The sequence below is a fragment of the Monodon monoceros genome, unplaced genomic scaffold (genome assembly GCF_005190385.1).
Source record: "Monodon monoceros isolate NGI ecotype Baffin Bay Population unplaced genomic scaffold, NGI_Narwhal_1 Super_Scaffold_7, whole genome shotgun sequence".
Lineage (NCBI taxonomy): Eukaryota > Metazoa > Chordata > Mammalia > Artiodactyla > Monodontidae > Monodon > Monodon monoceros.
Window position 1 is genome coordinate 13,319,182 of NW_021703784.1, and position 12,620 is coordinate 13,331,801.

The 12,620-nt window shown below is 55.2% G+C and overlaps 1 protein-coding gene across 2 annotated transcripts; it reads right to left on the reverse strand.

Moving 5' to 3' along the window:
- Positions 1–257: 257 nt before the first annotated feature.
- Positions 258–9,342, reverse strand: C2CD2L (C2CD2 like). Of its 2 annotated transcripts, none has more exons than XM_029209159.1 (14): positions 8,593–9,342; positions 6,516–6,611; positions 6,017–6,136; positions 5,726–5,836; positions 5,520–5,636; positions 5,314–5,425; positions 5,082–5,190; positions 4,331–4,395; positions 4,113–4,240; positions 3,846–4,020; positions 2,997–3,098; positions 2,716–2,852; positions 2,343–2,628; positions 258–1,378 (listed from the first exon to the last, which is right to left on the reverse strand). In XM_029209159.1, the coding sequence occupies exons 1-14, from the start codon at positions 8,944–8,946 to the stop codon at positions 1,167–1,169; spliced, it is 2,124 nt and encodes a 707-aa protein (XP_029064992.1). In that variant the 5' UTR covers positions 8,947–9,342; the 3' UTR covers positions 258–1,166. The 2 variants fall into 2 exon arrangements, with proteins under 2 accessions (XP_029064992.1, XP_029064993.1); XM_029209160.1 differs by having other exon boundaries at positions 283–1,378; positions 2,716–2,849.
- Between the last annotated feature and the right edge of the window lie 3,278 nt (positions 9,343–12,620).

Genomic DNA, 12,620 nt, shown 5'->3' on the forward strand with positions numbered 1-12,620 from the left:
TATTCTAGAAGGAGCAGCCTGTTCAAGGAAGGGGAATGAAGATGTCCGTACTAGCCGATGGACTTTTTTTTTCTGATTGACATTTTTGCTATAACTTCACCCTTCAAAGACGCTTGTTCTCCCATCCTCTCTCTACATGTCCCTTCCTCCCTGCAGGAACTTCGTAGACCCAGTATATGTGTCACTGACCCCCATCTCACCATCTGGGCCCTGTCTCTGATCCTCCCACTCCAACACCACAGCCTCGCTGCCCATTCGCCTGTCAAAGGATGACCAGTTGTCCAGTTTATAAACTCCAATTTGACTTTAATAAATTAAATTCCAGGCCATCACACAGCAATGGACATCATCATCTCCCACTATACAGAGGTGCAGCTCTGCTGTTGCCCCATCATCACACACTCTGTAAATAAAGCCCCTAAAGCCATCTCTCGGGGAAAGGCTTCCCATCAGGCTCCTGGCTCCCTCCTTCCAACAGAGCTACTGCTCACAGAGAAGGCATCAAGTACAAAAACGGTAACAAAGGGGGAGGGAGGGATGAGGAGCAGAAGGGGAGGCAGGGAGGTGGGGAGTACCTGCCCCCCATCCCGGGCACCGGCCCGGCTTTCTATGAGCTGTCAATGTCCTCAGAGGCAGATGTTGGTGCTGGTCGGAGTGGGGACCTGAGGGAGGTGAGGGAGCCCCATCCGAAAGGGAATTGCCTACCCTCCTGGGATAGGGAAGAAGGGTCACCTGGGACAGATGCCCTCTATTACCTGTTCACTGAGGGTCCGGGACCACACATATAAATAGAAAAGAGAATAAATAAGGGAGGAAGGATCAGCTGAGGAGCCGAGCACCCTGGGACTCCTCTGAGGGGCCAGTGCCAACAGCAGGCCAGCGGGTCCGAGGAACGCCCACACGCACCAGGACAGAGCCTCCTCTTTCTCCGGGCCACCCGCTCCCTCCTCTGTGTCCTCGGCAACGGGTGTCCACCTCTCACACACTTCCCGTTGCAAGTCCCCTTCCAACTAGCCCCAGAGCCCAGGGTGGACAGGGCTTCCTGGAACCCAGAGGGCTTCCCTGGCCCAGGCTACCGGGAATCCAGGAAGGGGAATGGAAAGGAATGTGGGGAAGGGGCTGAGAGGATGCCTGCCCTCTCCTAGCTCAGGAGGTGAGCAGGGCCCTCAGAGCTGGGGGCTGGGGTTGCCATTGGCCTTAGGTTTGGATTTGAAGGAAAAGCGCTTGATAAGACGGCGAGAAAAGCTGCCAGCCTTCTTTCGGACGCTGGGTGTGGCCGTCGCGTTGGAGAGGTCATCGTGTGATTGGCTCAGACCGGCTTCCTTCTGACGAGGCCTCCGGCGGAAGATGAGCTTAGTGCCACTGCGCAGGAAGCTCACTGTGAGGGGAGAGGGGAGGCTGAGGCAGAGAGAGGGGTTCCAAGGGGTGGGGTGAGGAGGGGAGCAGAGAAAGGACAAGCATGAAGGGGTCGATGCGGAACAGAACAAACATGCCCTTTATCCTTCCTGAGGAAAACATGGTGATGCTCCTGACCACCGCCCCTGAGGTGGAATGTCACGGGGCTGGCTGCTCCGTGAGGACAGATTGATGATTGGGCCTCTTTACTATGGAAAGACAAAGGCGGGGCAAAGGGTGTTCCTAAAAGCCACGAAGGGACAAAGTGGGTTGACGCTGACTTGCTGACCAAATTCCAGGATGTGAGCAGGAAGCAGTGTGTCTGGAAAACTACAAAGAGGTGAATTCAGGACGAATATAATGAGAAGGGTGTTTACACGGCAGGCTTCGGACTTAGGACTCTCATTATCCCAAGAAGTGATGCAGGCTTAAATCATAAATAGTTATAAATACACTCGTGAGTGATAGACTCACTGGCAGAGGGATGTGGACGTCTGGGGGCAAGCCCTTGAACCTGAGAAATCAGAAATACCACAGCTGTGCACAGACGGTGTCACTGCTAGAGGGGTACTCCTAGGGTTGCCTGGGGTAGGAATTCTTATACGCATAGGGGAGAGAGTTAAGAATGAAAGGAAAGGGTGGTGGGCGAAAATAAGGGAAGGAGGATATGCGCTTAGATCCAGGAAGAAAGAAAAAAGGGAGGTAAAAGGAAACATTTTTACATCTCTTCTTATCACCCAAGCCTGTTAGATCCAAGCCAAGACTCAAGACATCAAGTTGCCCCCTCTCTACTCAAGCTTGGCTGAAACAGGCTGGGAACTCTGGGATCCCTTAGGGGAGGAAGGAGGAGATTGGCCCGAGGCTCCTATGTCCCTTAGTGTCCAGTGGGACCCAGGTGATGATACTGGGTATAAAAGAAGAGGGGGGGGCTGCCAATATCTCCCCACCTTTGTGATCCTTGAGGCTGCGGGTTTCCAGCGCACCAGTAGACCCTGTCTCCGACTCAACATCATCCACAGAGGGCCTCTCAGAAATGTCCGAACGTGTTGTCTCATCTGCTTCCTGGACACTCGTGGGACTGGAGAGGGCATCTAGGGGTCCTGGGGACATGGCTGGTGGGTCTGAGGGAGGTGAAGAGGGACCGCCACTGGGCCCTGCATCATCCTGCATTGAGGCTTCCAGGGATGCCGCATAGCCCAGGGATAGTGCCAACTCGTCCTGGGCAATGGGCACCTGGCAGAAGGGACAAGTTTTAAGGGGCAGGAGTGACCAATGAGGGTTCTCTCCCTAGCCCAGCTCCTCTCCCCAGAGCCCCGTTACCTTGGAAACCCCAGAGATGATGAGTGTGCTACGCTTGGTGGGTGTCTTCTTGGCTGCCCGCCCGCTGGGCTCAGTCAGCTGGCGAATGGCTGTCTCTGCTACAGGGTCCAAGCCGTTGGAAAGGTGGCTCTCCCCTGCTGGAGGATGGATACAGGGGATAGCTAGCCTGACTCCTCCCCAGCTCCTTCTTGGACCTGAACTCCTGTGCCCCACCCAAAATGGTTTTTGACTCTGGGGCCCAGGTGCCAACCACCACTCACACTTCCCGATTCCCTACTCACGGCTGCTGCTGTGGGAGGTACTGCTGGGGCCACCGCTCTCGCTCAGCACAGTTGTTGTCTTCTCAGTCACCTCCACCTTGGACGGGGAGCGGGAGGGGGAGTCTGGTGGGTGGGGGAGGGTCAGTGAGCTGGGAGCTGCTTTAGAGTGGCCCCCACCCCCTACCATCTTTACTGAGATGCAGACTTTGGTTGACTCAGAGGGTAGGGATGACTAAGGGATGATTAATCACAGGAGTGACTAAGAAGATGCCATGGGGACAAAAAGACACCACAGGAACCAATGGGAGCGTGGGAAAGTGCCATGGGGCCCACCAAGGGCGCGGAGAGATGCCATGAAAATGTTGAGTGTGCAGAGATGGCAAAGGGGTCCAGTGGAGGTAGGGGGAATTCCATGGGACCCCTAGGGATGGAAGAAATGTCATGGAGGGCCCCTGGGAGTGGGAGAGTTGCCAGGGAGGCCACTGGGTTTGTTGGAGGGTCCCACAGGGTGCTGGAGGTTGAGGGGCGAGGGAGGGGCAATTGGGCAGCTGGGGCTGGGAAAAGGGAAGGGGAGACACATGTGAAAAGACAGAGGGGGAAAAAAAAAGACAGAAGGGAACTTGGGGAGGTGGAAGTGTGAGAATACTGTAGGAGGGGCTGGTAGATCCAGGATTGAAGAGGGAGAGGACTAGTTAGGGAAACGGAGGGATGCAAGGGAAAGTTTGAGAGAGTCAAAGACAATGAGGAAGATGTGGTCGGAAAACAGGGAGAGTCGGAATTAGGGCTTTCCTTGCCCTTTCCCTGTCCAGCCACGGATCTGCAGTCTGGGGCCCCTGGCTAGAGCTGGGCTCCCAGGCTCCTCCTCTTTACCTAATTTGCCATCTACCCGGGGCCGGGACTGGACGGTGGTGACTGTGGTGACAATGGTGCCATCAGGCATGATGGTCCGGTCAAGCTCAATCTTCTTGGTAGGTGTGATGCTGGGGCGTGGAGTGGAGGGGGTGGGAGTGCCCAGGTTCCGGGGGGAGCCCTCCTCATACTGAAGCTGCCAAGGGGTGGAAGTGGAAAGAGGCAGGGCCTCAGAGACTGGTCTTCCCCCCGTGTCCTCCCACCTCCCCCCAGGGGCCAGCTTCTCACCTCTACTGCCATGGTGGCTGCCTGCCCCAGGGCTTTACCTGGCCCAGGGGTGAGTGGGCACACCTGTCTTCGGGACAGTGGTCTGGAAGGGGAGGCCACAGACATTGTGGCCTGGCCCAGGAATTCAGCTGGGGAAAGGGGTGGCACTGTGAGCTGGGGCCATGACCAGGCCCCGCTCAGCACCCACCCAGAGGTGCTCCTTCCTGCCCCATACTCACTGTCTCCACAGCTGCTGCTCCTCAGCACTTTGAGGATCAGCTCCCGGCTCTGAGGCCCCAGATCCCTGTGGCCAAGAAGAGGTGGGGCAGGGAGGGGGGAGATTAGCAAACTGAATCCACCCTTGAGTCGATCACAGGCCAGAGGCAGACAGAGATGGAGGTAAATAAGATAGAACAAGTGCTGCAATCATCCTCCAAATATGGTCTCTTCCCAAGAGAATGGGATGGGGCTGAGCAGGGACCATACTACTCAGCCGGGCGTTCAAATCCTCCATGCTCCTGCCCCATCCTGCCTTCGCAGTCTCCCTCCATGGTAAATCACTCTCTTTTTCCTTTACTCAAGCTGTTCCCTCTGCCATGAACACTTCTCTCTAACACTCTGTTAAAATCCTACTCTTGCTCGAAGGTGTGATTTAAATGCCACCTCCTCCATGAAGCCTACTCTGATCCTTAACCTATGGGAATTAAGCTCCCCCATCTAAGCACTTCCACGGCACTTTGTGTAAACCTGGACTGGAGCACTTATACCATCTTCTTTACGTACACCTGTCTCTGCTTCTAGCCTGTGATCAACTCAGGGCGGGGGTGTATCTTGGTTATATCTGGACTAGGCCAGGCCCTGGCAGACAGTAGAGGCTCACACCAAGGTTTACTGAAAACAGAGCTGATTCATGCCAGGGCTCTGCTGGAAGGCTCTGATCCCCAGTCCAGCTGTGGGAGTAAGGGTGGGGGCTGGGGAGTCACTCCTTACAGTGCCAGGTCCTCGCTCCACTCCACCTCGGGCCCAGCCCTCATGGGCTTGGTCCACTTCTGTTGCATAGGGTTGTCGAGCTCAGCTACACAGCACACTTCCCCAGTGCCTGTGGGGGACCGGAAATTTGAAAATGCTCAGTTCCAAGCTGAGAGGCCACGCCCTTGGCAGGGGCGCCAGGGGCACCTGCAACCATAGCCTCGGCAGTCCCCCAGAAGATTCTGGCTCTCACCTTCCAGCTCACGTCCCAGGTGAGATGCTCGAAGCTGCCTTAGGAATAACCGGGTAGGTCTGGGGATGGCTGGCTGGGCTTGGGGCACCATAGGTGGCTTCTCACTGGGTACCTAAGAGCAGAAGGAGGTAAAAAGAGCAAGAATCCCGACACAGTACCCTGGGGACAGTATGCACGCAAAGTATCTGCTTTGAGCACCTACTCACCAGGCCCCCAGGGGCAGAGCAAGCCCTGAGGTTGACCATCATAGCTGGCTGGGTGCTGACTATGGAATCCTCGATCAGCTCCTCGATAGTGGAGAGCTCTACTTGCTCCTCACCTCTCTGCAGGGCGGAGAACAAGGAGGTGAGGCCCCCCAGCTCCGCCTCCCCCTCCCCGTTCTGCCGCTTCTCTCCCAGCCCTGCCCCCTTACCTCCCTGTTCTGCAGCTTGGGAAGCACTGTCAGCCTGAGATCTGGGCGATCCGTGAAGGCCCAGGATACAAGCAGGCCCTCGCCAGGGATTTCCTCCAGGTTGACTTCCAGCTGGGGACAGGGGACAAAGGGACTGGGTTGACTTGCCCCACTCCTCCAACTACTCCTAGCCCCACGCCCCCAGGACCCTCCCTTCCCAAATTCTGTCTTAGAGAGGAACCAAACTGAAAAGGCTGAGGCAACTGAACCGCCCGCCCCCTCCCCAACTCAGTTTCCCACATCCTCCTCCACCTGTGTTGGTGGCAGTGTCAGAGTGACGTGGTAGGTCTCCATGGAGACGGCAGCGGGGGACTGCTGGGTCACAGAGACTGGAAACATCACCTCCTCAGCAGAGAGCTGGCAATGCAGCACCTGAGACAGGCGAGGCACGGAGGCAAGGAGGGTCACGCACGGAGGAAGAGTGCTCAACTTGGCCCTGCCCTGTCCTGCCCGACAACGGGTCAGCAGACCCCTCTCCACTTCGTTTTTCCTTGGGAATCACCTTTTGGGGGTCATAAGCCCATAAAAGAATGATAAAAGCCAAAGACCCCTCTCTCCAGGAAAATGCAAATATGCACACATGTACTACAGTTTGCATGTAACTTCAGTGGGATTTTCAGACCTCCTGAAGCCAATCCTGGGAACCCTAAGGCATTCAAAGACTTCATGTTAAGAACGCTCAGACTAAAGGGAACTCAGGATCAGCCCCCACTCCAGCCCTAAAAGAAGACAGTGCCCATCAGACCCTTACCATGGTGCGCTCTGATTGGTCTGTGCAGGTCACATGACTGATGCTGGCTTTGGGTGGGAGTTGGGGCACCTCCTCAAAGGCGATTTGGATGGAGCTCTGAGGGAGTAACGTGGGCATAGGATCAGGTCTCTGGAGCTGCCCCCCACAGGGCTGGCCTACTCAGTTGCTGGCTAGGCCCTGGCACTGTGGAGGCCTCAGCTGCAGGCTGGCTTCTGGCCCCTCCTTGGCTCAGGGCTTTAGGACAGCAAGTGTTCCCCTTGAAGCCCGCCTTTCCAGAGCCTGCAGCTGCTAGGGAGAGCTGGGAAGCTAGACCGCCTCAGAGACCACATCACCTTGAGCTGAAGACCCTAGACTTCTCCTGGAATGCCAGGAGCCTCCCTCATCTCCCCCACCTTCCTCTTCATCCCCGCCCTACCCCGGAAGAAAGGTGTGCATAGAAAAAAAATAATAAAGGTGTTGGTGCCACCTGTGTATCGTAGCTGGGCAGAGACACAGCTGAGCTAAGGATGAAGGCAGCAGGGCCCCTTATTCAAGACAAGAGCTAAGCCTCCTTCAGACAAATAGGATGTAGAGGCATAAGAGTAGGACTCTATCCATATTCTTGGAGATGAAGACTAGCTCAGCCTGGCCTTGGGGAACTTTACCAGAGGAACTGGGAAGAAAAGCAAGCTCAGAGGGCTCAAGGGCCAGAGACTTGGCTAATTCCTCAAGGCAGACAGCAGGATGGCTTTAGGGAGCAGAAAGCTGCTTAGCTTAGGTGTTGTAAGAGCTTCCTAATTCTTCCACAGCAGTGGAAGCCAACTGCTGCAGCCCCATCCAGAGAGCAGGATGGGAAGAACTGAGGAGGGGGCACAGACAGCGGGCAGCTCCTCCTTGGGTCTTGGGATGGGAGGAAACAAATCCACAGGGCTCATCTGCCTGGCAAACCAGGGAAAGCCAACTTCTCTGCTACTGTAGCGGTCTTGTTCAAAAGCCAGGCCAGGGGAGATGGATGCTGGGAACGCCAGTCTCCCCACCCCCTGCAAGGGAGGCTAATGTCCAGCTGAGTCAGCTGTCCTGGGGAGTCAGTCCTGACCCGGGGACAAGGTACAGGGAGAGCTGGGTGGAGGGTTGAGTTCACGGCATAGACTGACAGATGCCATCTGGCTTTCAGGTCAGCTGAGCAGAGGAAGCAGAGCAATTTCTTGCGTGGCCACTTCTGTTTCCAGGCATCTGGGGAGCTAGTGGAGTAAAACCCTCAGACTAGTGGTGGCTGGAAATGGAGAACCCTCTGAGCCAGGGGCTAATAGACTGCGAGGGCCAAGATGAGTGTGGACCCCAAGAGAGGGAGGTCTCCACCTCCCACCCCACCTCAGTCTTATGACCACGCTTCCTGCCCCACTTCCTGGGAGGCCAGCTGCTCATGGTGCAATGGGAGGAAGTAGGCTGGGTTAGTCTGTGACTGACCCTCAAGGGGCAGCTCTAGGCTCATCTACTGGGCGGGGCATGGAATGTCAATCTCCTTTCCACCTGAATACCTTTCCCTAAACACAGACACTGCAGGGAGCATGGAGAAGGACGTGTTAGACTGCAGCAGTGAAATTACTGAGGGATGGGGTGGGGGGGAATTCAGGCTCCCCGGAGACCTGCCTGATCACACCAGGGATCTGGGGCATGAAGTGCTGACTGGGTGTGATGGCATGAGGACCAGGCAAATTCCTTCCACAGGTGCACATGTCTCCCTTCTAACCCCCGGCAGCACCACCCACCCACCCAAGCCACACACACAACCAGCACCCAGGCTGGGAGGAAGTGCCCTGGGGCACAGGGATTAGCGTTGCTATGAGAACAGCAAGTTGTGCACTGGTCTGGAGCCAGAGAGTACCTAGACCGCAAGAATAGAGGATTTGGGACACAGCCGGATTTCTACAACCTCCAGCCCCACTTGCACCCTTTTCTCTGATCCCAGAGGAGAAGAGAGGCCATAGGGTTCCCCAGTTGCTCCCCACCCCCATACGTGCCTCCTGGCCTGAGCAGTCCCTGCTCTAGAAGAAAAGGCTGAGTGACCGGACCACCTAGGTCCTCCTGTCCAACTCACCCCATCCCTGCAGGCCTGCTCGTTCAACGCTCGCACCCAAGCCCGCTGCCAGTTCTCCCGGAAAGACTTGAAGGCGAAGAGCGACGCCAGGAGGCCCCTGACGCCTGGCTCCTCAGGGGCGCCGGCCCGAGTCGCCCGCAGCCTCAGCAGCGAGCGCCAAGCGCCCAGCTCCCGCTGGGAGCCGGCGGGCTCGGCAGCTAAGGCGGGTCCCGGGCCCCGGCCCCCGCGGGCCCGCGCCAACCACAAGCCCCGGGCATACTGCAGCAGCCAGCCCAACACCGTAAGCAGCGAGGCGGCGAAGAGGACCAGCAGGGCCGCCCAGCCCACGTCCCGCTGCCCCCAGTCTGGATCCATGCTCCTCGCGGGCTCAGGTCCCGGTTCCGGCTCGGGCTCAGCCGCTGCCCCGGGGGAGCATGGCCCGGGCGGGCCGCGGGGCGGGGGCGGGCTCCCCCGGGGCTGGGCGCGCGGGATCGGGGGCTCTCCGGGGCTGGGTGCCCGGGACTAGTGGGTGCCACAGATCGAGGAGAGGAGGTTCCTGGGGGATCGCGACGCCGGGGTCCCTCTCTCCGGAGTCCGGGGCCCTCCTCGGTTGGTCCGGCAGTCCAACCCGGGTCAGTCGCCGGACAGCGCCCGACTCCTCCCACGGCGGGGGCCCCACCGGACCCGGGCGGGGACTCGTCTGCGGGGACTCTGGGGCTCGCAGGCAGGCACCGGCTCCGGGAGGGCTGCGTGCGCAGAGCTGACACTGACAACACGGCCGGCCCCCCCGCCCCCATCCGGCCTTAAAGGAGCCGCACCCGCGGCGGGCGGGGCTTAGCGAGCCCGGCGTTCCAGCGCTAGAAGAGGGTGGGAGGAGGAGCGGAGAGCGGAGGAGGTTCTAGGGTTGGAAATAGGCGGGAACTTTAACTACCCCGCCCCATCCTGGAATCGGGGGTACTCCTGCTCCCCTAGCTCAAGGCGAGAGTAAGCAAGAGTAATTTCACTCACCCGAGATGACGCCTTTGCTCTCCCCTACGTTCCTTAGCTTTCCATAGTTTGGACGCCTGTGGGGTTAAAAAGGAGGTGACCCCTGTGGATAGCATCGACCCCTTATCCCAGCACTCCCAGGCTCAGCAGCTTCTTGGTTCCTATGTCCTGGCGGAAGCTAGGCCCTAGGTATGTAGCTGCAGAGCATCCCTCCTAGATAGAAGTGACTGGCAGAGGTCCAGCCGATACCAACGCGAGAGGAACCAGAACCTGAACCTGGTAGAGGTTGAGAATAGAACATGGAACACTGAACCCCCTCCTCCACCCCCATCCTCTTCCCTCTGGAGCCAGGACCAAGGGACACTCTATTAACCTCCTTGCTCGTGTGGGTTTATTCTGGAGATATTTCCAAAGCCTGGGGCTGCTTCTGTTTTTAAAAATAATTTATTTCCATAGTAACAGCTCCTGCCTATGGAGCACGTGTAGAGGGGGTGGCAACGAGGGGGGAGCTGGCAATGCAGCACTGGACCATCAGTAGATTCAACCAGAAGACCCTGCCATCCAAATATGTGATATCCCAGCAAGCACCCCAAAAATTATGTTATAGGTACACTCTGGCCTCAGGATCCATCCCTTTTCCTAGATTTAAGGGAATGGATTCCATCCCTATAGGAGAGAGGCTTGTCACTGCTTTCTGGAGGCAGGGGAAGGAAAATCCTACAAAAGGATTCAAAGGAATCCCCATTCCTTAAGAGGCCCTTTTTCTCCACATACATATGGCAGGCCTTCCTTAGAGAGGTAAACAGAGAGGCGTTAAGTATCTCTCTCCCAAATCCAGTCGTTAGTCTGAGCAGTGAGCAGATGGGAGTAAACAATGTCTTCTAAAGTGCGGGGTTGCAGAGCTAAGCAGAGCCTGGCAGGTCAGTGACAGGGTGCCTGAGCCACAGGAGGTGGTAGGAAAGCTTGGTGCATCCCCAGATTTCACTCTAAGGAATGGGGTAGGGTGATGGGGTAACCTTGCTGTGACCCTGCCCATGCATTATCACTGGACCTCCAAAACCATAGAAGATTCCTAGAGTGTGGATTTTTAATCTTGAGGGGAGAAGAAATGAAGGGAGGAGAGAACTCAGGGACACAGAAGGAAGCTGTCAGTGGGCAGAGCAGCTAGGGCTAGGGGAGCAGGTTATGTGGAAAGTCGTCCAGGTAGTTTCACTATGAAGACCCTCTTCCCCCAAGAACGCTTTTCAGGGTTCTTCAGAGTTCATCTCAGGCCTCTGAGATGCTGGGTTTACTTCAACTCCTCCACTGAGCAATTGGTCCTGTGCTGCCAGATGCTGCTTCACAATTCAGTCTTATATTAGTCTCTCTACTTATATTAGTCTCTCTACTTATATTAGTCTCTCTACTTAGTCCTCCCAATCTTCCATCCACTTGTTACTAGACCTCTTGTACTTATTTCATTCTGCCTTACAGCCTAGCTGGTTGTTTATATGTCTGTTTTTCCCACTCACCAGAAAGCTGCTTAAGAGTGGAGACCCTGTCTTACTCATCTCTCTTCCCTCATATTGACTCAAGGTGCTTTAATATGATGAAGTAGACCCCCTGGGGAAAACAACTGCATTTATATCACTTTGTGTCCCCACAGTACTTAAAAGTTTCCCATGCACATAGTAGGGGTTAGCAAATTCCTTGTAATTTTAAGAAGTCTAACAGAAAATATTCCAATATACATGTAGACACTGAGAATTCCTATATTGTTTCCATCTTTTGAAAACCCATTCATGTCATCCAAGTGGAATGGGAGATCTTGGGGCTTGCTATCAGCTAACAGTTTTTGATAAACTGACAGGAGAGAGGTGGGAAGAAATGGTAAAAGAGTAACTCAGCTGCTTGTAAAAAGCCACAGATATGGTCCTGCAAGTGTCACAGATCCAGACTCTCCGAAGCTGTCTCATATGGACTTTTTCAGCACTGTGAAACATTTCTGGGACATTCTTTGTCAGGCAATCAGCCTTAATAGTGCATTAGCTTTGCTTACTAGGAGGCACTCAGAGCTCCCCAGTAGGAGATGCGCATCTCAGACCTTGTCTACTCAGCCCAAGAAACCAGCTGAAACTCGCCTGATCCATGGGTCCTAGGACCAGCTTCAGCATTTAGGCAAATGCTTTGAACTTGTACCAGGACAGGCACAAAATTTCAAGTGTGGCCAAGTCATGTGTGTGTTTGTTTCTCCTGGTGAGTCTGATAATCAACTGGGCATTTACCATCATGGGAACAAAAATATTCAGATTATATGACAAGTATCCAAGTAACCATGTTCTGATGGTAACATGTATGCATGGATGATGAATCCCCAGTGTCTTGTTTTTGAACAAGTATCCCCTACCCTCTTCCAGGGGGGTGCGTGGGGGAGGGCTAACAATCTCTGGAGAAGAAAGAGACAAAGGTGCCCAATGCCAAGCTGGGAAGGAAGAGTTATTAGGATTGGCCTCCTAATAAAACAGGAAGCAGTTACAGACTGTCCCTCAGACCTCCAGGGAGTCTCAGCCTGCTCCTGAGCAACAAGATAACTGAATGCTGCCTCCTCTGGGGCTCCGACAAGCTCCTCCTTTCCACCTGCTCCTGGCGTCTCACCTTCCCTGTTTGGAAGGCCCTTCCACTCTTGCCACCTACTGAAATCCTTAGAGACACTACTCTTCCTCAAGGTCCTCTCACTTCCCCTGGTCACAGCTAATTGCTCTCTCCATGTGCTCCTATTGCCCTCTGTACCTCTTTCAGATCCAGGCTCATTATGTGTGATGATGCCTTGTATACAGATATCTGTGTGTCCTTAGCCCCATAGGAACACACCGTGGAATAGAAAACACTTTGCCTCTAGGGAATTTCCAGTCTAAGAGGCACAGATGCACACTCATGCACCTGTGTGCAGGTACACACATACACACACACACACACACACACACACACAGAAAAACAATACCAGTGGGATAATAAGTACTGAAAATTTGGAGGAATACTACTATCAAGTAATTACTGAGATTACTTTATATACATGGTTTGAG